This window comes from Orbicella franksi, chromosome 13, assembly GCF_964199315.1.
Source record: "Orbicella franksi chromosome 13, jaOrbFran1.1, whole genome shotgun sequence".
NCBI lineage: Eukaryota > Metazoa > Cnidaria > Anthozoa > Scleractinia > Merulinidae > Orbicella > Orbicella franksi.
In genome coordinates, this window is record NC_138157.1 from 14,957,429 (window position 1) to 14,979,170 (window position 21,742).

The 21,742-nt window shown below is 37.9% G+C and overlaps 1 protein-coding gene across 1 annotated transcript; it reads right to left on the reverse strand.

The window, feature by feature from the left end:
- Positions 1-2,901: 2,901 nt before the first annotated feature.
- LOC145465196 (uncharacterized) lies at positions 2,902-21,660 on the reverse strand. The gene is made up of 11 exons (XM_081448967.1): positions 20,945-21,660; positions 19,204-19,554; positions 16,793-16,878; positions 16,347-16,437; positions 15,167-15,332; positions 14,163-14,270; positions 12,957-13,067; positions 8,322-9,263; positions 6,315-6,385; positions 4,004-4,070; positions 2,902-3,342 (listed from the first exon to the last, which is right to left on the reverse strand). The coding sequence occupies exons 2-11, from the start codon at positions 19,390-19,392 to the stop codon at positions 3,143-3,145; spliced, it is 2,031 nt and encodes a 676-aa protein (XP_081305093.1). The 5' UTR covers positions 19,393-19,554; positions 20,945-21,660; the 3' UTR covers positions 2,902-3,142.
- Between the last annotated feature and the right edge of the window lie 82 nt (positions 21,661-21,742).

The window sequence follows — 21,742 nt, forward strand, 5'->3', positions numbered from 1 at the left end:
GGTTTAAACATGAAATGAATGAAATAATCTGCCCAGCGTGAAAACAATAAAATTAAAGCACTTGCATTTCTATAGCAATTAACAAAGTCAAGGCTTCAACGGCAATCGAGCTGCAATTTGAAGCAGGTAGTCTTAAGACATTGGTCATATTGGCCAATTGCAGGTTATGTTAGAATCTTTCATATTTAAGTTGGTGTCAAAGTGAATCTGTCAATCATAATTCAATGGCTTGCTGTGAACTGTGTTTGATTTTTGGTGTTACAGTAGTAGTTTGGTGATCAACAGCTATCCAAAATTACTGCCTGTCAAAATTGAGGGACATGAGTGGTTAAAATTCAACTGGGATTTGGCTATTTTTATCACTGGCAAGATAGGATTTGAGTCGATGGGAATGGGAAAGGAATTTGAGCAAAAATAAAATATAATGAGCTACAAATGAAATGAAATCGAATTAACTCATATCAAATAGAATAGAATAAAATAAAATAAACTTGTATGAAGATTACACAAGTTATGAGTTTTTAGGCAATCAGAATGCGACGCCTTTTCTGAGCTGTTCTGGAATGACTGTTTCAAAATTTTGTAAAAGAAAAAAAAAAATTGCAAGAAAAAGAAATTGCAAGAAAAAGAATTAACATTGAATAGTTAGTTCGACAGCTTACCAGCACAGTTGACTGTTGTAATATTGATAACTTGGATTTATTAAAAGCCGGAGAGGATATGTTCAGCGACACCGACAATTCCCAAGAAAAGGAAAAAGAAACAAAACAAACTGACAAAAACAAACAAAACAAAAATCAAACCAAACCAAACCAAACGAAACCAAACAAAACCAAACCAAACCAAAAACAAGAACAAAAGAACGCATGTGCAGCAACATTATGTCTTTAACACTGGGTTCAAAGAAATGAAAGTTTCGTCTTTCATGAGACTTCGTCCCAAAAAAAGCGTTTCCCTATCTGCTCCACCTTTCCAATTGCTAAGTTTTCCTTGATTTATTGGTAACTAGAGAAATGCGCTTATGTTTAATTGCATCTGGACTCCCTCACATCAGTCGTCTGGAGCCATTTCTTCATTGCTACTGCCCACATATGGGCTACAGAACAGGGGACTTAGACATCTGTCTCTCCACCTCAACAATTTGTGGATGCCTTGAACGCACGCCTCAAAAACTCACTGCATCAGCATTTTCAAAGCTCAAAATTTGCCATTTCTAATAAGATTTCATAGTTCGAATTAGAATTCTCCGCCACTTACAAAAAGAGAGAAATGGATTCAGTTACAGTGAAACCTCTTTTTAATGGACACCCTCGGGACCTTCTCTGGTGTAAGTTTAGGTATTTGCGTAATACAAGTTTGGTAACTATGGTCGCAATTGTATTGTAAGCACCGTACTCCCTTGTGTTATTTCAAACAATAATAATAATAATAATAATAGTAATAATAATAACAATAATAACAATAATAACAACAACAACAACAACAATAATAATAATATTAATAACAATAATAATAATAAAACTATGGTCGCACAATAGTTGTTAACGATTAACATTCAATAATTTCTACATTATTAACTTCCAGATTGTTAACCGCGCTATCCTTTCAAATGTTACGACTCCTTAAAATTTTCAATGTAGTATTGGACGTAATCTGATACTACATTGCAAATTCAGTCTGGAGTCTTCTTAACAGAGGTGTGAATAATTAGTTTTAAATGTGACAAACCTCCAGCTAAGATGTTTATCGAAATAATAGTAAGAGTTAAGCTTGGTCAATAAACTGGAGACAGATTTATCGATGAACTTGAATTTATTAAATATTCATTTGAACAATTTTCACGTTATTCACGTTATTTTCTCTCCTTCGAATATATTACACTGTACATCCTCTTTAAACCAATATAAATATCTTTTATACCATTTTAATCGACTGACCCAATAAATGACTGACAGAAAGACGGATGGACAAATGAACGGACGGACGGACGGACTGCAGACTGACCCTTCCTAAAACTTACTGGGAATATGCTTTCCATTAATAACACAAAGCATTTCAGCTTCAAAATTTTGTCGTATCCAAAATTGGAAAGACCAACCCCTCAAATAAAGTACAGAGTGCTCTTAGGAGGCAATGAAACGAAAGCTTCCTGGAAACCTTCTACCTTACTGCGACACGCCTTGCAAATAATAATTTAAAAAAAATGAAAGATAATGACTTTGTTGATCGAGGTAATCAATATTAAGCTATTTCGTTCTTTTTTAAGTTGAGACAGTTGTATTCAGTTGTCAGATCAGACTCTCGTTAAAAGATAAAATTCAATCTACGTGTATAATAATACAAATTCGCTGATTTCTATCACATTTGTTTGTTAGGTTTTCTAACATTAAATTTAATGTAACTTAAAGCTTGGAATAGCATAATGAAGTTATTTAAAACATATCATTGAGACGAGACGTAAGTCACATGACTCACAGAGGTTCTTGTATTATTTACAAGTAACCATCAATACACCGATCAGAATATTAAATAAATAAAATAACTGAACAACGAATTTTAAAAAAAATGTCATTTAGTAGGCATCGGAAAACCAATTAAAGTGTCTACGAGCTTTGCGCTTCTTTTTCACGCCAATGGGCTTGATCACGTTTTCAGCAAAGTCCCTGCTAGTCCCAGGCTCCTGATGATGTACAGCTTCCCGTTTCCGAGTAGTACTGGCAAAAAGCTAAAGAAAGCAAGTGATACGTTGTTTGGTTGATTGACTAAATGATTGAATGAATGAAACTTACAGTAGCTTATGAAGAACACTCTTACATGTCTTGACAATTCTTCTTAATTGTTCGATCAGACACACACAGAACACTTCTTTTTTCTCTGTCATTCATGCGAACAAGTGGATTTTCTATCAGTAAAGGAAGTACTTGGAGTGTTACCTCGTCTCTTTGATCACGCGATATTGGTGAGGAAGTATTATCAGATTGCTTTGCTTTGTTCTCGCCAGGAACCTAGAAAATAAGTCAGAATGATATATATTTTTATACCGCTGTTTTACACATAATTACACGTGGCTTGAAGATATGAATTTTCTCGTGTTAAAAACAGTATTTTGCTCACTCGCTACGTTCGTTCGTAAAATACTGTTTTACGACTCGAGAATAAAATTCATATCTTCGCACAGCCGTGAAATAACCTCTATATATTGACTGGTGCGATAACTTACAAGTACCTGATAAGAAGGAAGAGAGGCAAAGTTTGGGGTGCTCAAAGTGCGAGGCTCTTCCATGGAAATCTCCAGCATACTTGGACTGTTTTCGTCACGATCTTGTGGACTCTTCAGGGACTCTAATAAGTAACAAAAATTGTTATTATTACACATTTTGAGCACTTGGTTGAGAGCATACAGCTTATTTACACTAGCATCAAAGTATGACTTCCTCTGCAGGCGGTTAACGATTATTTTACAAAAACAAAATCAAAACCAGTAGCTTCCTGCAATAAACCAGCACATTTGCCTCGAAGCTTCGCTTCTCAGGCAGAGATTTGTTTAATTTCCGCGGGGTAACTATCAGTCGAGAATTCCTTATACATACAGAATGATAAATGATGTCAGAGGCTGCCTCCAGCAGTAACAAAATCTAACATCTGATACTGCGGGTCCGTAACAGGTAAAAGTTTTGGTACGAGGCAAGTGGCCCAGGCATCAGGCCGGCGCTTGTGTCCGGTTTCAGTAGCATGAAAATTGAACCAACTAGGAGTATTTCTACTCCCATGGCATGGTTACCCCCAGCATTAAATTCACCGGTACCATTAATACACCCAGGTAGAGAGAGGCACTGTGAGAGCAAATTGTCTTGCCCAAGAACACGACACAGTGTCTTCAGCCAGGACTCGAACCCGGACCGCTCGATCTGGAGACGAGCGCATTAACCATGAGGCCACTGCGCCTCCATAACAGCTACGTCCGTTTAAATCTGAACACCAGGGACCATTCCTATCGCCTTACCTGTTGATCCGGATGTATCAAGAAAGAGAGGGTCTTGTTGGGTATACAGATCTTCAGACTTTATTGACTACAAAGGAAAATGATCTAATTATCTAACCGCTTTAATTTAGACCAAGGGCTGCTTGGAATCCACTTACTGCCGAGACACACTCATTAACTATTAGCTGAGAAGCGTTCTTTTAAAAATTTATAACCAATGGCTGAGATATGTTTGTAGCCCTTTCTTGTAGGCTTTAGGCCAAGGGTTTGTCTGGGACGCAAGTATAACTAAGACACACCCATGATGTTGGCTATTAGCTGAGAAATGTTTTTTTAAATTTCTTACTAATAGCTAAGATGTCATTACTGATATAGTAATTTCCTGTCATATGTCACTCCTGAAGTTGTTAAATTGGGTCTAAATTTATGCTATACTTTACAAAAGTATAATCATTGCCGCACCGTTTGATGATTAAAAAAAATATATATATATATATATATTATATGGCTAGCTCCGCGAGCGGGCAAGATGAATCAAACCCTGCGCTGTGATTGGCTACCCGAGCGGGCAAGAGGGAGCTATCTTGCACGCTCGGGACTATCCGCCGTGTCCCGCAAGAAAAATTTCTCCGAAAGCCATATAATAAATCCTTTATTGACCAAGCTTGTTCGGTCAAGATGACTGGATATTGGCTTCGTTCTTTTTTTGCGAGTTTATGGACCTCGACTCCGTCTCGGTCCATAAACACGCAAAAAAAGAACTTGGCCAATATCCAGCCATCTTGACCTCACACTTGGTCAATAACCCTTATATATATGCCTCGGTGATCTGCTAACTACGTCATTCTTAATGCCAGAAGATAGACGACACAGAATTAACCGAACCGAGATTTATTATACGACTAAGATAGTGCAGAGAACTACTAACTAAGATCATACAATCAGATCGTTCCATTACCGGTCCAACATTCTCTAAGTATTGGACCGGGCATTGTCCTGAATGATCTCGCACAATCATTCTTGAAAATTTTCTTGTAGTTTATGGCTTACGTTTCTGAAAGAAACTGCTTTCAAATAAACTATTCCTTTTCTTTTCTTCCAAATCTCTTTCCTCTTTTTTGGTTTTAACAACAGACGTGAGTATACGCCTAATCGGCCGGCCCCCTATCATAATTGCGCGCTTGAAGTTTGCGATGTTTTTCCAGTCTGTAATCATGGCATTTTTTCTAAACATTTCAGTCGTGTAATAAACGTCTTCTCTACCAAGCTGATTCGGGACCGCACTAGGGAGAATATCGACTTTCGGTCACTTTTGTACGGACTTAGCTGCACTCGATCCGTACTGTCAAGACCTCTGGCCGATTTTCTCCTCAGTGCGAGCAACGCGGTTGTTTAATAAGATGCATTTATAATATGACTTGTATTTGTAATAAATATGACGCGCGCTCTGATTGGCTAATACTAGGGCACCGGTTATGCCCACGGGCCGATTATGAAGGGGCTGCAAAAACCCAAGCAAAAAGCCATATAATAAAATACTTATTAACCTCGAACGTTCAGTCTTTAAGGGAAAATCTCAAACAATCGCTAGGTCAATACGGCAATGTCTCGGTTTGAGATTTTCCCGTAAAGACCTCACTTTCGGTTAATAATTAGCTCTTATTAACCGAGCAGGAGGTCTGTATGGGAGAATCTTGACCGAGGTCGTGAGTACAGACCGAACGCAGTTAGGTCTGTACACTCGACCGAGGTCAAGATTCTCCTATACAGACCGACTTAGCTCGGTTAATAAGATGTTTATTATATGGCAAAGAAAACTTTAATTCGTTTAATGTAACTGGTTTGGCAGAGATGAGCTTAACTTTAACCTGCCGAAATTTGCTCGTCCTCTTGACATTTTTTTTTTTTTTTTTTGTCATCGGGCTTTTTGGCACTTCCATAAATGATTGAGAAGAAAATAAAAGAAAATGGTGAACATTTTTGTGTTTTAGTTTGCTACTTTTTCAACGCAAAATGAAACCGGTCTAGATGCCGGTCTAGATGGGAAAATCTAGACCGTGGTCAATATCGATTTCAGCCAATCAAATTCGTGAATTCGGTAGTTCCCAGTCCTAGTGAGACACAGCCATATAATAAGTAGTTAGTAAGTATGAAACTTGACTAATATGGCAGCAGACAACTGATAAATTCAATAACAGGGACGTCAATCTCAGATTTGAAACGGGGAATGCCTATCATTACAGAGTTGGGATTGTGCCACTGCAAAACGGCCAAAACAAGCACATTCTACAACGCAGATTAAAAAAATGCCTAGAGGAGTTAGAGCACTTACCGATTGGTTACTTGGCTGACTTTGAGATGACAATGATTGACTGCTCGCCATCAGCGAGCCAGAAGTGCTGTCTGGGAATTAAAAGTAAACAGACTTTAAAAAAAGGGAATCAAATATCTTGGTCAAACTAGGTCGACGTTTTTTTTCTGCCATTTTTAATGCAGAGTGCACTATTGGGATGGTTTGGGGGCTGATGTCCGCTGAGGCAATAAGATAATACTAATAAGGCCATAAGGCCATAAACTAATAAGGTCCTAAGGCAATAAGGTGTAAACCGTTAATGTTTGTTTAATTAATTAGTCTAGCTTGAGGCAAGGAAGTGGTTCGGGAGGGGTAGGTGCCCGTGTGCACTGCGTACAAACGTGTATCACCTACCTTACTATACTTCATTCATAACATCACAAAGCGATATATTTGGTTAGGAAACCTCTTGCTCTCCTTGTTTAAACTGGTAATGATACCGTAAATCCTCGAATCAGCGTCCGGGCGCTTATTTCAAATTTAGGAGAAGACGTGGGGCGCTTAATCGAGGTGGGCACTTATTTAAATTTTTTCCCAAATTGTGGCCTGACATGATCATTTTTTAATACGTCATCTGCGCGTAAACAACAGCAGAAGCTGTTTATCGACATAAAAAGCTGATCCTAAAGTTTACATCGCGGCACTATTAGAAATTCACGTGGTCGCAAACTGACACAATGTACAAATCTAATACTACATGACGAAACTATATCTTTGCTGTCTCATTACTCGTCCACAAAATAGGGGGAGGGGGCGCTTATTCGAGGGGGGGGGGGGTGGTGGCGCTAATTCGAGGATTTATGGTATTCTAATTCTGTTTACCAGAAGAGAATTACTGCATGATTGTAAAGCAACGTTCCGATATGGCAATAATTGAATGTGTATTAGATGCATTTGTCTTGAAAGCAGTAGGACGCTTCAGCATAAGATGAAGACAACGCTACCATAATAATAATAATAATAATAATAATAATAATAATAATAATAATAATAATAATAGATTTGTATAGCGCCATATCCATGGCTCATGGCGCTTTACAGTAAAAAATGTTATTAAAAATAAAATTTACATTAAAAATTTACATCAGTGATAAAAAATTACAAACAAATAAAATAGCTAAGCTGTAAAAATGAAAGTAAAACTAGGAATCATTAAAACCTTTAAATAAAAACTGACTAACTTAACTAAGTGACTGACTAACTAACTAGCTAAACTATCTAATCTACTAATTAACTAACTAACCAAAAGTCTAGTTATAAAATTTGTTAAAAAGATATGTCTTTATACAAGTCTTAAAATCTGATAGCGAGCCGCTCCCTCTTATATTGTTCGGAAGAGAGTTCCATAGGCTAGGTGCTACAAAAGAGAAACACCTACGACCATAGCCTATTAACTTGACAGGTGGTACTTTCAAGAAGTTTTTGGAGGAGGATCGAAGATTTCTGCTTGGTACATAAGGCTCTAGCAGTTCAGTAATGTAATTAGGGGCCTGGCCGTTGAGCGCTTTATAGGTTAAAAGTAAAATCTTATAATTGATGCGCTAAAGGGTTGCTGAAGGAACACATGACCTCTGAAGAGAGCGAATCACCCATACACCGCTATGTTATTATTATATCAACCCCGACTGGGAGCAATACAAGGCGGGTTTTGTCCTTGTGTACCGGTACGAAAGAACCGATACAAAAAAAACAAAACAAAACAAAACAAAACAAAACAAACAAAACAAAACAAAAAATAAAAAACACCTAACTACATGTAATAACTCCTCAACAAAGGATACCCAATAAACGTTCCCTTGTGTATCGGTAGACAAGGACAGCCAAAAGAAAGCTCTCTTTCAAGGCTAGACTTTTACAGAGAATGGGTTCAATGAAACCTTAACGAATCAACAGAGATCTCTTGATTTTCCTTTTTTTTCTTTCATTTCTTTGTTCGCTTGCTTACTTGGTAGTTTGATTATCTCTCAACGCTATGTTCTGACTCACCTGGACTAACAGGACTATCCGGAAATGACAGTTTCCTAACTTGTATGACCCCATCTGATAGGCCTGGTAGTTTATGTTTGGAAGCATCTTTTTCAGATCTTTTCCTCTTAACTGATTGACGTTTGTCAATTTCAAATACCTCCGCACTAAACTCCTGCACGGGTGTTTGCGAGAGTTTCCACGTATTCTGGCTAAACAGAGTATCAAAGTCAACTTTTGCTGTCTCCAAGCTTTCTTTTCCACGCAAAGTGTCTCTAACGTTGTCTCTCGAAGAAGATACAACCACAACTTCTGTTACAACATTATGTGAAGTACCACTATCCTTTTTGTTGCTTTGAGTTTTCTTTTCTGAGCCACGAATTGACGCTAAAGAAAGTTCATTATCAGCAAATGTCTTCGAATGTGATGACCCAGAACTCGATTTTGGTTTGTCACTAGCTGTTGACTTTCTTTGTCGAGCATCCCTTGGTTTAATCTGAGTGAACTCCTCCTGAATTGAAGGTGAACCATCCGAAAAACAGGGAGGTGCAGTGACCTCGTCAAATGAAAAGCTAGCGTCCAAGAAACTTCCTAACTGTGATTCTGATAGCGAGCAGTGAAATTGTTCGCGTTCAGGAGTAACATGCGGCAGTGCTTGCTCAAGTTCGAACTCGTGGCTATTTTGACTGGAAGGTACAACACTAACATCAGGGGTGTTTTCAGCTACGGAAGATCTTCGTTGGAGAATCGAATACGATTCTTCGCTGCTTTCTCTGAGCTGTGAAACTTCACTTGATGAAAAACACAGCTCCTCGGGCAATAGGCCTTTTAATGGCTGTTCGACAGCCACACCTGACTCTCTTTGAGAAGAAGGAACACAACTTGAGCTCACCAACGGTTTATCTTCACATAAGCATTCTTGTGAGTTAGACTTCTCGTGTTCTTTTTCTGCAGTTGCGTGTCCTAGGAAAAAAAAAAACACTTACAATTATTCTTTGAGAGAACATTTCTAGCAGTTGCAATACTCTATATACAGTGTACATTGCCACATCCTTCAAAGATAGAAGTAACAACCAAAGAAGAACCGAAATTAGGCACCACGTTACCTGCAAAAAATGTGCAGCGTTAAAATCTCGGAATTTTTATTTCGGACGTGTAATTTTCGGACACTTTTTATCTGAGTTCGGACAAATCTTGGACAAAATTTCGGACACTTTGCTAAAACATAACAAAAGTAAATACTGTACTTGTAAACACACCTACATCAGATATATATTATAATTAGTACTTGTAACAATGTCAATACTGTACTTGTAATCACATTTATATTACCTATACACAATAATTAGCACTTGTAACAATGTACCTGTAAGCACATGCAGATAACAAATAAATTAAATTAAAAAAAAATAAAATAACAAAAGTAAATTTATGGCTACAAAACACGAATTAGACTGAAACAATTTCTGTCAAAATGATAGTTTTACTGCAGACGGATACACGATCACGAGGTTACGTATCTCAAGCAGTCCTCAACTGGAGTTTGCTTCGTAAAGGAAACTAAGAGCTTTGGAGCTACTCAAAGTTTTATACTGTGCTGTAAATATTTCGAACGCTTAAAATTTCGGACGGTTTGATTTCCGGACACTTTTTTGTCCGAACTTGGAATCGTCCGAAATTTTTCGCAACTAATGCAATTCATCTGGTATATCATGAAGGCTTCATTTGACTAAGACGCAGTGAGAATACCCCCTCTTAGTTTGACTGTTTCTCTGGAGCATGAATACCTTGCAAAGCATTCTCAGTTTGATTGCTGAATCAGATGCTTTTAGTACTATTTCAAAACCTAGTGCGAGGGTTTCATCAGGTTTCCAAATGCGAGAAACACGAGGCCGCAGTCCGAGTGGTTTTATTGTTTTCGAGCGTTTGGAAACCTGATGAAACCCGAAGCACGAGTTTTTGAAATTACTTCTCCAACAAAGAAAATTAGTTCAAATTATCATTTGAATAAGTTTTCTCAATTCAAATATTATAATTGAGACGTGAAATGTGATTCTATCACCTAACTGCTGCTGCTGACAATTTTTGAATATTCATCAATGTCACGTTGTTACCTAGCTGTTTGTCAGTTCTGACCGAACACGTTGCTTCGCAAAGCAAATGGCAGAGTGCAGATTTAGACCTCCTAAAACTCGCGAAGAAGAGGAAAAGTGTGTGGCCAGCGCTGTTCCGAGGTGACGTGTGCGTCTAGTCTGTTAAATGCAGGGGTAGATAGTAAATTAATACGCTTTAGAACTGGAAATTTCTAACGTTAGTGCCATTTTAGGTCGGAAGTGTACAGCAAGGTTGAAAGCGAACCAAAAGACGAGGTCGCTACCAATGAGCGAGAATAGGACAATCACATGACTTTTGGAGGGCATATAGTTTATTTGTGGCCCGAGTAGCATCATTCGCGCCCGAGCGCGAAGCGCAAGGGCGCAAATGATGCTACGAGGGACACAAATAAACTATATGACCGACAAACGTCATGCGATTATCATTATTATCAATACACAAGGCCAAATCGTACAAATTCATTTAATAAGAAAAAAATGTTTAACAGAGATGTAGCATGAAACTATGGTATGGAAAGTTGTTGCTACAATACGAACAGCTAAACAAGAGCCAAATAAAATTCCTTTTTGTTTACAATAAAATGTCAAATATAATCTAGTTTTAAAAAGATTGGTAACAATGATTAACAAAAAGACAGTTTACATTTAAAAAAATGATAGTCTTCCCGTTCACAGGCAATGGACTCAGACTGTCTTTGCTAATTTCATCAAATAAGTTACAGCTTTTAGTCGCTATCATCGCTCTCGATTATTCGGCGGCGTTTGCGGGTTGATGGCGACGGTTCTTCATACTTTCCGTGATAAATGTTCATTGTTCCAATCTGAATATGTTGGGTGCAATTTTGGTACGGCTGTGCCAAGGAAATAAATTGGTTTTGGAGAAGAGACTGTGGGTTTAAGTTTGAGCTAGGACCGGCTGATGGGCCCGCGACATTTTGCCTTGTGATTCCTGAAGCTTCTTGCTGAACAGCGAGTTGTGGCTGAAATGTGTCACTTAAAATCTTTGAACACTCTCTTTTTTGTGCACTTGTTGTCTCGCTGATGTAGTGGGAAAGGCTCCGTTCATCTTTGTGCTTTGTGATTGCACAGATTTTCCTTGCGTCCACACCGCGCTGGAACAAAGAAGTGACAGTCGATGCACGAATGCAGTGATTCGTGTACCGCTCCGATAACTCTGCTTTGATGGAAATCCTTTCCATCATCTTGCTGATAGTATTTTTTCCCATAGGCTCATTTCTGTACCAGTGTCGGGTGCTTGCAAAGTTTACATTCTTGGTGGTAGCTTTGCTTGGAGTCTGAAACAGTGCCTTACAGTCGGGATGAGTCTTGCCGAGGTAAAATTCAAACGCAGCCACTGGATCAAGTGCAGTTGAAGTTTCGTACATACGAACATCCGAGTATGACTGCTCAGACTGTTTAGCGCCTCCTTGGTAATTTTTAGTTTGTTCAGTAAGTTTTTCGGTGATGTAACGGGCTCCAGTGTCATCAGTTTTTATTTCAAATGACTGCCTTGTAAGCTCCCGCCATCCCTCTCTGCCGCGGCGAGCAAAATGAAAACACAACGAAAACCAAATAAACTCAACTAACTTCTCCGCATCTTTCCAAACGCCGTCCGTGTTCTGCCCTTCCATGAAGTATCGATTCAATTTCTGCATGTCTCCTGACTGAATGGATGATTTGTGTTTTGGTTTCGCATTGTTTTCTTTCGTAAATAGCTTGGCCTTCGCTTCAAACATTTTGTTGGCAGACATAAATTCGCTGTCTTGCAAAATGTTTATGTTTCGGCTGAGTGGAGCACAGGTTAGATGGCGATGAATGGCCGCTCTAATTCCAGTCAATGCACTTGGAGTTAATGCTTGGCCTTTCTCTGTTTTCACTTCAGCGAAGAACTTTCGCAGAATTTCACTCAAGTCCGTTGCACTTACTGTTTTGAGATCCACTGTAATTTTTCTTTTCTCACACCATTTCTCGAACTTTTTTACTCCCCACTCAGTTGCTCTCTTGGTGTTTTTCGCTTGAGCTTTTTGCTCAATCTCATCCAGTTGCTCGTTGTCTAAGTCCGAGTTTTGACTAGAAAAAAGCTGAAAATTTGGGAGTTCTTCCATTTTAAAATGAAATTTCCAAACGGCAAACGTTCACTACGCAAGCTGTTCGCACCTGAATGGTTTTCCCGCGTCAATAAACGTAACCTGATTGGTTAATATTCATCGGATGATGAACCGAGAACCAATCAGCTGCAGGGCCGTTAATACATTAACGGCCCGCTAGGAGTCATTTGCGGCCCGCAAAGCGCGTGTTTTCAAGAGGGCGGTTTTCAATTTGGCCGCGTATATTGATAATAATTTAAATTTAAAAAAAGAATGGCCCTTTCTGTTTTGGGGACTTTAATAACTGTACCGTTACATTTAATGTCAGCAGTAAATAATTTAGGTTTAAAGTTTGTTTTGTAAAATGTGTGATTAAATAAAGTTGTTTATCGCCACGTTGCATGAATAATTAATGAGTTTGCGTTGCAAGCGTTTTTAAAAATGTTTTGTCTCACCTGCTAAGTCAGTTGAGTCAGGGCAAGACTGCTCCTGAACTTGGCCTTCCAGTGACGATATGTCACTATGCATTTCGTAAGTTTGAGGTGGAAAATAGCTTGGTTTCCACTCTAGAGAGGCAGAGCGAAAATAAATATCTTGGTTAATAATTGAAATAGAAATTACCTCACACACACACAAAAAAGGGCGTTAAAGGAAGTTCCGTGAAGTATCTAAGAATTTTGGAGGGGTAGGGGTGGGAGTGCACTTAAATTGAGGGAGATTTAAGTATATAAAATTTTATGCCCTAGTAAAAACCGTTAGAGCGAAGCGTTAACTAACAGCAAATCTTAGGTGTGGCAAATTGCTCTTTGAAGGGGAGGAGAATAGCACACAACACACCAAAATACAACACAACACAACAGAGCAAAACACAGCATAACAACTAGCAACGCAACTAGCAGCACAATTAGCAAACACAACTAAAAAACACAACTAAAAAACACAACTAAAAAACACAACTAAAAAACACAACTAAAAAACACAACTAAAAAACACAACTAAAAAACACAACTAAAAAACACAACTAAAAAACACAACTAAAAAACACAACTAAAAAACACAACTAAAAAACACAACTAAAAAACACAACTAAAAAACACAACTAAAAAACACAACTAAAAAACACAACTAAAGGCTGCCTTATTTTTAACCTTCTTTATACAACACAAATACAAAATGCAACACAACACAACACAACACAGCAAAACAAAATCACAACCAGATACAGCAACTAGTAAAAGTAGCAAAACAACTATCATTTGGCTCCGACTCCGATTTTGACATGTTTCAAAAATCACAAGCCTCACATAAGCATAGTGCCACCAAGAGATTTTAGCATTAGGCAAATTGGAAGTTATGGGAAGGGAAGCAGAAAAAACCTCTGTTCTTTCCTGTGACTCCCAGCACTAACAGAGGGTCTGCCTCTAGGATGCTTACCTTCGTTAACCTGTCATCTAAACGAACCATTTAATGTACACAATGTAGATCATGTGAAACATACCATTGTGACGAAGTCTGTATAATTAATTTAGTTTTCAATATTGACTATTTGTTTTCTTTTTTGTACGTGTAATTATGCAGTTGAGGGCTAAACTACATCAGTCAACAGACTGCTGTACATACTTAAAGACACTATATGACAGAGCCAAAAGGATTTCACTCACCTGGAATTTCAGCCAGTTTCCTTTCCATGTCATCTGGGATGAAAATCTGATTATGATTATGAAGCATCAAGCTTTCTGCTTCTTTACCATCTGGAACATTGGCCTCTCCTTGTTGACAAAAAGAAAGGGAAAAAATCAACAAAAGACTCATTTTCTGAAACTATTTTTGTTGAGCTGATCACAGCGGGCCTGTGCATTGTTGTCCTTTTTAATTTGGAGTTTGAGGACAAGGAAGTTTGAGGTAATACTTTCTCTCGGCGTTAACAACATCACTGTCCAAAGTGGAGTACATGAACACACAGTCCTGTACATGTAGCATGCACAATAACAAACCTTACCTTTTTAAATTTCTGATGAAGGAGGACATAATATTAATTAAGCCACCAAAAAATTTGGAAAGATGAAACCAGATCAGCTTAATTTTTCCAAAAATTCTCTATTACTGATTGCAATAAAGCCTGCAGTATCTTCAGTAACATTGAAATTAAATTATGTTGTACATAATGTTATTAATCAGTACAGGCTTTTAGCCAGAATTTGAAGAGTGGACATCCAATATGTGGTATAATAGGGCCTGCTCAAAGGCAGCATATGAAAAATAAATAATTTTCTATAGAAAGTGGCCGTCCTCAGGATGCCTGGACACCCATCTGGCTAAAACCCTGAATCAGTACCACTGCATGCTTATTGAACGCACTGTTAACTATCAGCGACAAATAAATATTACAAACAGAACAAAAAGTTCTTCAAAGAAGCCAAGCTAGTTATTCACTTCCTAGGTTACAAAGCATAGCCACAGAGTTGAACTTAACACCTGGAAAAAAACAAATCCAGCTTAGCTTAGTAGCTGGGCAGACGTTTTGAACCATGGACTCTAGATTTCAAATCTAGTGCCCTAAAAAACTTGGTCATGCCGGCTCCAGCAAAAATTTTAAATAAACAAACAAATGAAAAACAAAGTTAAACAAAACATGGGCAGGTGGGGGGAGAATGTTCACTATTACCTCCCACAAGTTGTTTCCTGAGTTGTCCAGCTCTCCACAGTTGCTGTAGTCTGGCCTTAAACTGGGGACAGGCTGAACTATCTGTGACATCACTACCAAACTGTGTGTTGCCCTCCCCTCCAGCAAACTTGAACTCTTCAATGCTGATTAAAAACTCAGCATGATCCTGATCAGCAAATAAAGAAGTGGATGTGAAGTTAAATTTTGTAACGTTTACACAATAAAATACATGTGAGAACCAAGGTGACAACTCCAGTAAAGCCTGTGCCATTTGAACTGCACACTACAGGCAAATCAAATTATTCTGAGCATTCAGGCAATCATTTTGGCCATGGGACCTTGCCCAAGATGCACATTGTGGAAAGAAAGGAGCAGGCTCAGAAGGGACATAGGGTAAGAAACTGGTGAGAAAAGAGATCCTTTATATGACCCTTACCTTAAAATGTGTTGACCAGTGATTGCACACTGCAAATGGCTGTGCCACTGATTAAATTAACGTATTATAAAAACGTTCTGCATGCAGCAACATAGGCAAGTATGGTGCATGTATTAAATAGAATGCTAGTAAATTTTTTTTATTTTTATAAAACACTCCAAGAAAAAGGAAGGAAAATCATTTTTTTTTTAACAGTCAAAAGGTTATTCTCTCTGTTCATGCCATTGTCATATCAACAGCTTGCACTAGTTTTTTTTCTACTGAGTTATATAGAACTACAGGTTTTAGTGTTTGCTTTCTTGCAGGGCATTTTCTAAATAAATGCAATTTACATCTTTTATATTTTAGCCCAGCTCAGTTACAGCTGTACGTACATACATGTACACATAGGTTGCTTTCCATTCAACCAAAAATTCTGAAAAAAAACTAAAATGGGGACAGATGGTATGGAAATGTCCTGGTAAAGTTTCCAGAAATGAAATCCTTAGATTGTTTAATTTCCAAAAAGAGATCAGTTCCACCAAAAACCCTGGAAATTGCAGGTGGAGGAAAATCAAATGGTACAGAAATTCCCTGTAAGAAATTTCTGAAAAAGTTTGGTATACATGTACTTCGCAAGGTTGTCCTCTTTTCTGGAAATTCTAGAAAATGCTGTTTATTCAAAATATCTCATCAAATGGAAAGCACCAAAAGATGCCATGACCTGAGGCACTTTTGGAAATACATAAAAAAATTACAGCTTACCAACTCGTTTTCTGCAGTGGCACGCACTGAGTATTTTTTGATAAAAATCAGTCCACCTAGGATGTCATTAAGCTGAAGACTTGTATTATCTCTGCAGCAAATATAAAAACAGGTATGAAGTCATAATTATAGTCATAGCTTGTATCGTGTTTCAAATGTGTCTAATTAGGAGCCTGACTGTAAGCAGATAGAGAAGAATACAAATAACATTTAGAGAACTTCCACACATTATTATTAAAAAATGAGTTACGGTTTCAAATGACTCCCAAGGAGTGAGTTTTTAGTCCAGATCAGCCGATGTGACAAGGTTTCCATGGTCCTAGATCTTCCTGCAAGAATTTCAAGCATGCCTGTATGTTTGGGGTCAGTGTGAATTTTATTTTTTTCATTACTGCATTGGCCTTCAACATACATGTATTAAGCAGAAAACATTTACTGCCACTTACCTTTTAAATTGCTCAATGGCAGCTGGAGAGAACTCAGCTTTAACAAAGAGCTTTTTGTCACTGATTACAGCTGATGTTTCTTCAAGCTGAAAGGTGAAACCAAGCATTTAAACCTGTTTAGTACATGTTAGGACTTGGTCCATCACAGAGTTTCCACCCAGCTGTATTTGGAAAAGGTCCCCATTCATATGGCGGAGGGGGTTGGGGGGGGGGGGGGGAGCATAATGTGAGAGAAAGTGTCTTACCCTGGCCATTAACTCAAACTCAAACCATTCAGGCTGCAGTCTAGCATGCTTTAGAACTGTTAGTCCAGTCCATGTCTTTCTATGGCCCTAACTAATTATTACATACATGTACAAACACATTTGTCAAGTGTTTTGCCGGAAAATACATCACTTGTCATATGAAACCATGTCTGGGACTCAGATGGCGTATTTGCCATATCCTTGCTAGTGAAGATATCGATGACTTCAGTGATATCACATTTGACCCTTTAACTGTATACTTAAATTTTTTGGTGTATGACCCAAACATCTTTGGATCTTCCTCGGAAGTCTTCAGTTATCTTCAGAAATCTTTCGTGATCTCCCGAAATTCTCTTGTGTTTAACAAGTTTATGAAAATAGTTGAGATAGATCTTGAACTGTACATGATGTGTTAACTTATGTTAACTTATCTCTAAAAGGTCTTGAGTCGTAGATGGAGATTTCATAATCAATCAAACAAATGACATTTGTTTCATCAAACTCCCAAGCGCAAAGATCAGAGGAAAAAAAATCAACCGCAGTGGGGTACTTTCAATTAGACAAAATCTTAGATTTTTACCAGAGAAAAAAGGCTTTATGCAATTTTATTAAGATTTGAGATGTTTGGAAATATGACAAAACACCATCATGAGTTTTAAGGGCAAGATCTCCTGGTGACCATGTATGTTTGAAATCTTGAATTATAATTCCAAATCTTAATATCATTTAAATATCTTGTGTTATTATCCACAGAATTTCTTGTTATATAATAATTCTAGATCTTGCTTACAATCCAAAATGTCAATCCAGATTCACAGTAACCATTGCTGGCCATGTTGTACTCCCTGAAATTGATTTTTTCCATGGACACCAAGGATCGCAAGCCAGCATTTTTCCTGACCAATCTCAAATGCTGGCAGAATGTCTTCAAAATAAAATATTGCCACTAAATGATGGTAGCTAGTGACATCACAATGGAGTACAGATCTTGTGGCTCAAGTCAAAATCTTGCATTGCGAGCTTGGGAGTAGTTACCCAACAGTTTTATATACAGGTACGGTGTAGAGGGAGGTCATGATGCTCTGATGTTCAAACCCCTACCCAGCGTTTTGGTCACCATTTTTGAGAGAAAAGGTGACCCCTTTGTATACCTTCCACAGAAACAGTACTTCTTTCACACAAAGAGTTGTCAAATTGTGTCCCTATTCTGTAACCTTAGTTTACATAATGGTCAGTGCAAAATGCAGACTGCAGACTGGGGGTAACACACAGACTGAAGGTACAATGCAGACTGCAGACCAGTGCTAAAATGTAGATTGCAGACTGTAGACTCTTTAACTGAACTGTGTTGCCATTTCCATCAATGAGAGCAAACCGTAAACAGGCTAACTGGAGCATTATTCAGGTTCAGAATGGAAGTGATATTCAAGCTAGCCTGAGTGCAGACTTTCACTGTGATTAGCCTGAATAATTCTGTTTATGGTCAGCACTCGATAATGGAAATAACCCAATATACAGTACACTTAAAAAATTTGCAGTCTGCATTTTACCCCTGCTCTGCAGGTGTCTACAGTCTGCAATCTGCATTTTAACCCTGGTGTGCAGTCTGTATTATACCCTCAGTCTGCATTTTACCCCAGGTCTGCAGTCTGCATTTTACATTTAGTCTGTATTTTACCCCTGGTCTACAGGGGTCTATAGTCTGCAATCTGCATTTTACCCCTGGTCTGCAGTCTGTATTATACCCTCAGTCTGCATTTTACCCCCGGTCTGCAGTCTGCGTTTTACAATGACCGGTTTGTATAGATCCCCTTAAATACTTTGATCATTCACCTGTTATGTTCAAGATACTCAGAATAGCAAAATGGCAATTCCCCCTTACCTTCTGTGCAATGCGATCTCGTGCTATCATCAGTCGAGACCTTGTGTCATAACAGGCGATATCGCGCTATAACGGTCGAGATCTCATTTGTAGATGCCTGTTTTGTACTGCCTACATATATGTATTCTCGCTCAATGCTAAATTACCAGCGAGGCAAATGAAAACTCTGGAAGCAATTTTATATTTCGCGCCATTTTTTTCGCGAGCTTCGCCGACTGGAATATACGCTGATTGCCTGGTTTTCGTAGTTCCAGATCAAAAACCTTGTTACAACGTACACGTACCTTCAATACTTGTGCTCTTGCAATTTTAGGCAAACTGTTGGCACAGCTCTTCAAGGCGTTCTCGATCCAAGGTTGTTTAATCCAGGTCGCCATCTTGGATAGTGTGACAATGCCAATTTCACAGACTCGGGACGGGTGTGTGTATGTATGTGTAGAGGGGTGGGGTGGTGGATATAGCATGCAAATCATTTTAGGGAGCTGTTAACCGTTCGTTGCAAAACGGGCGAAAAATTACGCCGTGAGACGTAAAAATTGGAAAATTAAGCTACACAAAAAAAGTTAACCGTAAAAAAAAAAAAAAAAAAAAAAAAAAAAAAAAAAAAAAAAAAAAAAAAAGAAAGAAAAAGAAAACTAGCCACGAAAGTAAAAGTCTCAAGATCGGCTAATCAGGTGAAAGATCACTGAGGTAAAAGTGCTCCATACCTTTTGCAGCTGATGTCGTTCTTTGGGTAGAATAGGCCTTGAATAAAGAACATATTAGTCAGCAAATATTTACACAATATACTTAGCTCTCAAACGAAACTAAACGACACCCGTCGTGCCGTTGCCATTACGACAGTTATGCCGCTGGTCCTGTTTTAATTAAGACTAAAATTCCCAGATTTTATCTTAAACAAGGATTATCCACTCCCAACAATCTAATGGGGGGAACCTTGTGTGTTCCGAGCAAGACCCTCTGTCCCACTTTAATGGGGATTTTTGGTTTTTCACAGAAAGAGACTGGAGCCAAGAGTGTTGCCCTGGCAACAACATAACAACAACAACAACAAGGTTTATTTGAACTGTAAAATTAACTTAATTGCTAATTAATAAATAAATTAAAAATACATACAGTTGCTGGTCACCCAAAATAACTAAAGAGCGAAACTAGTTGGGTGACCACCATTTATTAATTGAAAATAAATATAAGGTCAGAAAAGAGCATTTTACATTTTACACGCTTAATTAAGGAAATAAATTACAGAACAAATAATTCTTAAACATGTATACAATAAAAAGTACATAAAATAAAAAAAATAATAACAGAAACACCAAAATATAGCAATTAGTAGTAAAACTTAATAGAAATTAATGAAATGCGAGGATAATCTCTTTTGAATGAATAGGGAGTTAGAATCTTAAATCTCTCATCAGTTTCATTCCATAATATAGGTCCATTGTATCGAATATTTCATTTACCACAATAGGTGTCATTCTGTTTCTTTTGTAATGGACATTTCTGCTGCCAAATTTGAAGAACTCCAATATTTCTGGAGATATTCTTGATTCAGTATTTTATTGTTTAAGTGGAACTATTAATCACGTCATCACTTTCCTCATTTGCATAATACAAAAACGTGAATATCTCTGAAACAAAAAAAGATATTCCAAAAAAGAAAAAGCCAGTCTTCTGTACTTTGAAAAACCTTTCAAATAAGCAGTGATTATTTTTTACTTCATAGGCACTTTAAAGGGAAAACTAAAAGTCAAAAGTCACGCAGACATTCTTAGGCTCGTCAAGCGGAGACGGGCGTTATAATGTCTGCGTAGGAACCGTGTAGGAGGCTAGGAAACCAGTAGATAGAAGTCAGTTTCGCTACAGCAACAGAACTTCTAAAACGTTCGCTCAATAAACATAACAGTAGTCTCCTACACAGACTTCCTTTGGACTTACGAATAACGTTAGCAAATTTTTTTTTTTTCACTTCAAAAAACAAACAAGCAAAAAAAAGGCAACCAGACAAACCAAATCAACAACAACAACAAAGGAAAAAAAAAAAAAAAAAAAAAAAGGAAGAGGAAGAAGGACAAAAAAGAAAAACTCCTGTTTCGTGGTTTACTCTTTAAGCCGTTACGTATACGCCGACCGGTTACGCGTTTTACTAACGACCCTAAAAACGTATGGTTCTCGCATCACCTAGCTCATTTCTAAAACGGGCACTGCCAACCCACACATTTTTGTTAATTACTTTTTCGCAAAAGTTGATCTTTACCTTACCGTATGGCGAGATTTTTTAACAAACACCTGTAAGTGAGGACATTTTTGGTGCGAAAGTCGTTAAAAACAATTTGTCGTTGGATTATGATTTAAGTTCAGAAAGCTAGTGCAGCTGTTCAGTTTTCACCGATTTACGAAGCGGAATTAATTGCAGCCTAATAATCTGAAGTCGATGCATATGTTGTTATCAGCAGCAGATTAAGACGCTATTATTAAAAGAGACCTTAAATAATGGTATGCAAAATTAGTAAATTCTGCACAGCACATAAGACAACATATCTCAACCGGCCAACAAAAACAAAGCTCCTCAGGCTAACTTGAGTCAGGTGTAATGACGATTTAATGGTACACAAACATGGCTCACACACTTAATTAGCTATCATTTGCTTTCTAAATCATCAACCAATAGAAACGCGTGATAATTGATTTAAATGGTGATGTTAGAAGAGGTTAATGAACCATTTATGCAGCTGGACTGGGTCTTAATGGTATACACAAACATTGCCACACAATTAATTAACTTCAATTTGCTTTCTCGACGATCAACCAGTCAAAAACGTA

Bases quoted from the DNA above. Each gene is read 5' to 3' on its own strand.
- LOC145465196 (XM_081448967.1), bottom strand. From the start codon at position 19,392: ATGATTTGCATGCTATATCCACCACCCCACCCCTCTACACATACATAC. The intron at 13,068-14,162 runs GTGAGTGAAATC...CTGCCTCTCTAG, and splicing joins GAAACTGGCTGAAATTCCAG to AGTGGAAACCAAGCTATTTT. The intron at 6,386-8,321 runs GTGAGTCAGAAC...TTTAATTCCCAG, and splicing joins GGATAGTCCTGTTAGTCCAG to ACAGCACTTCTGGCTCGCTG.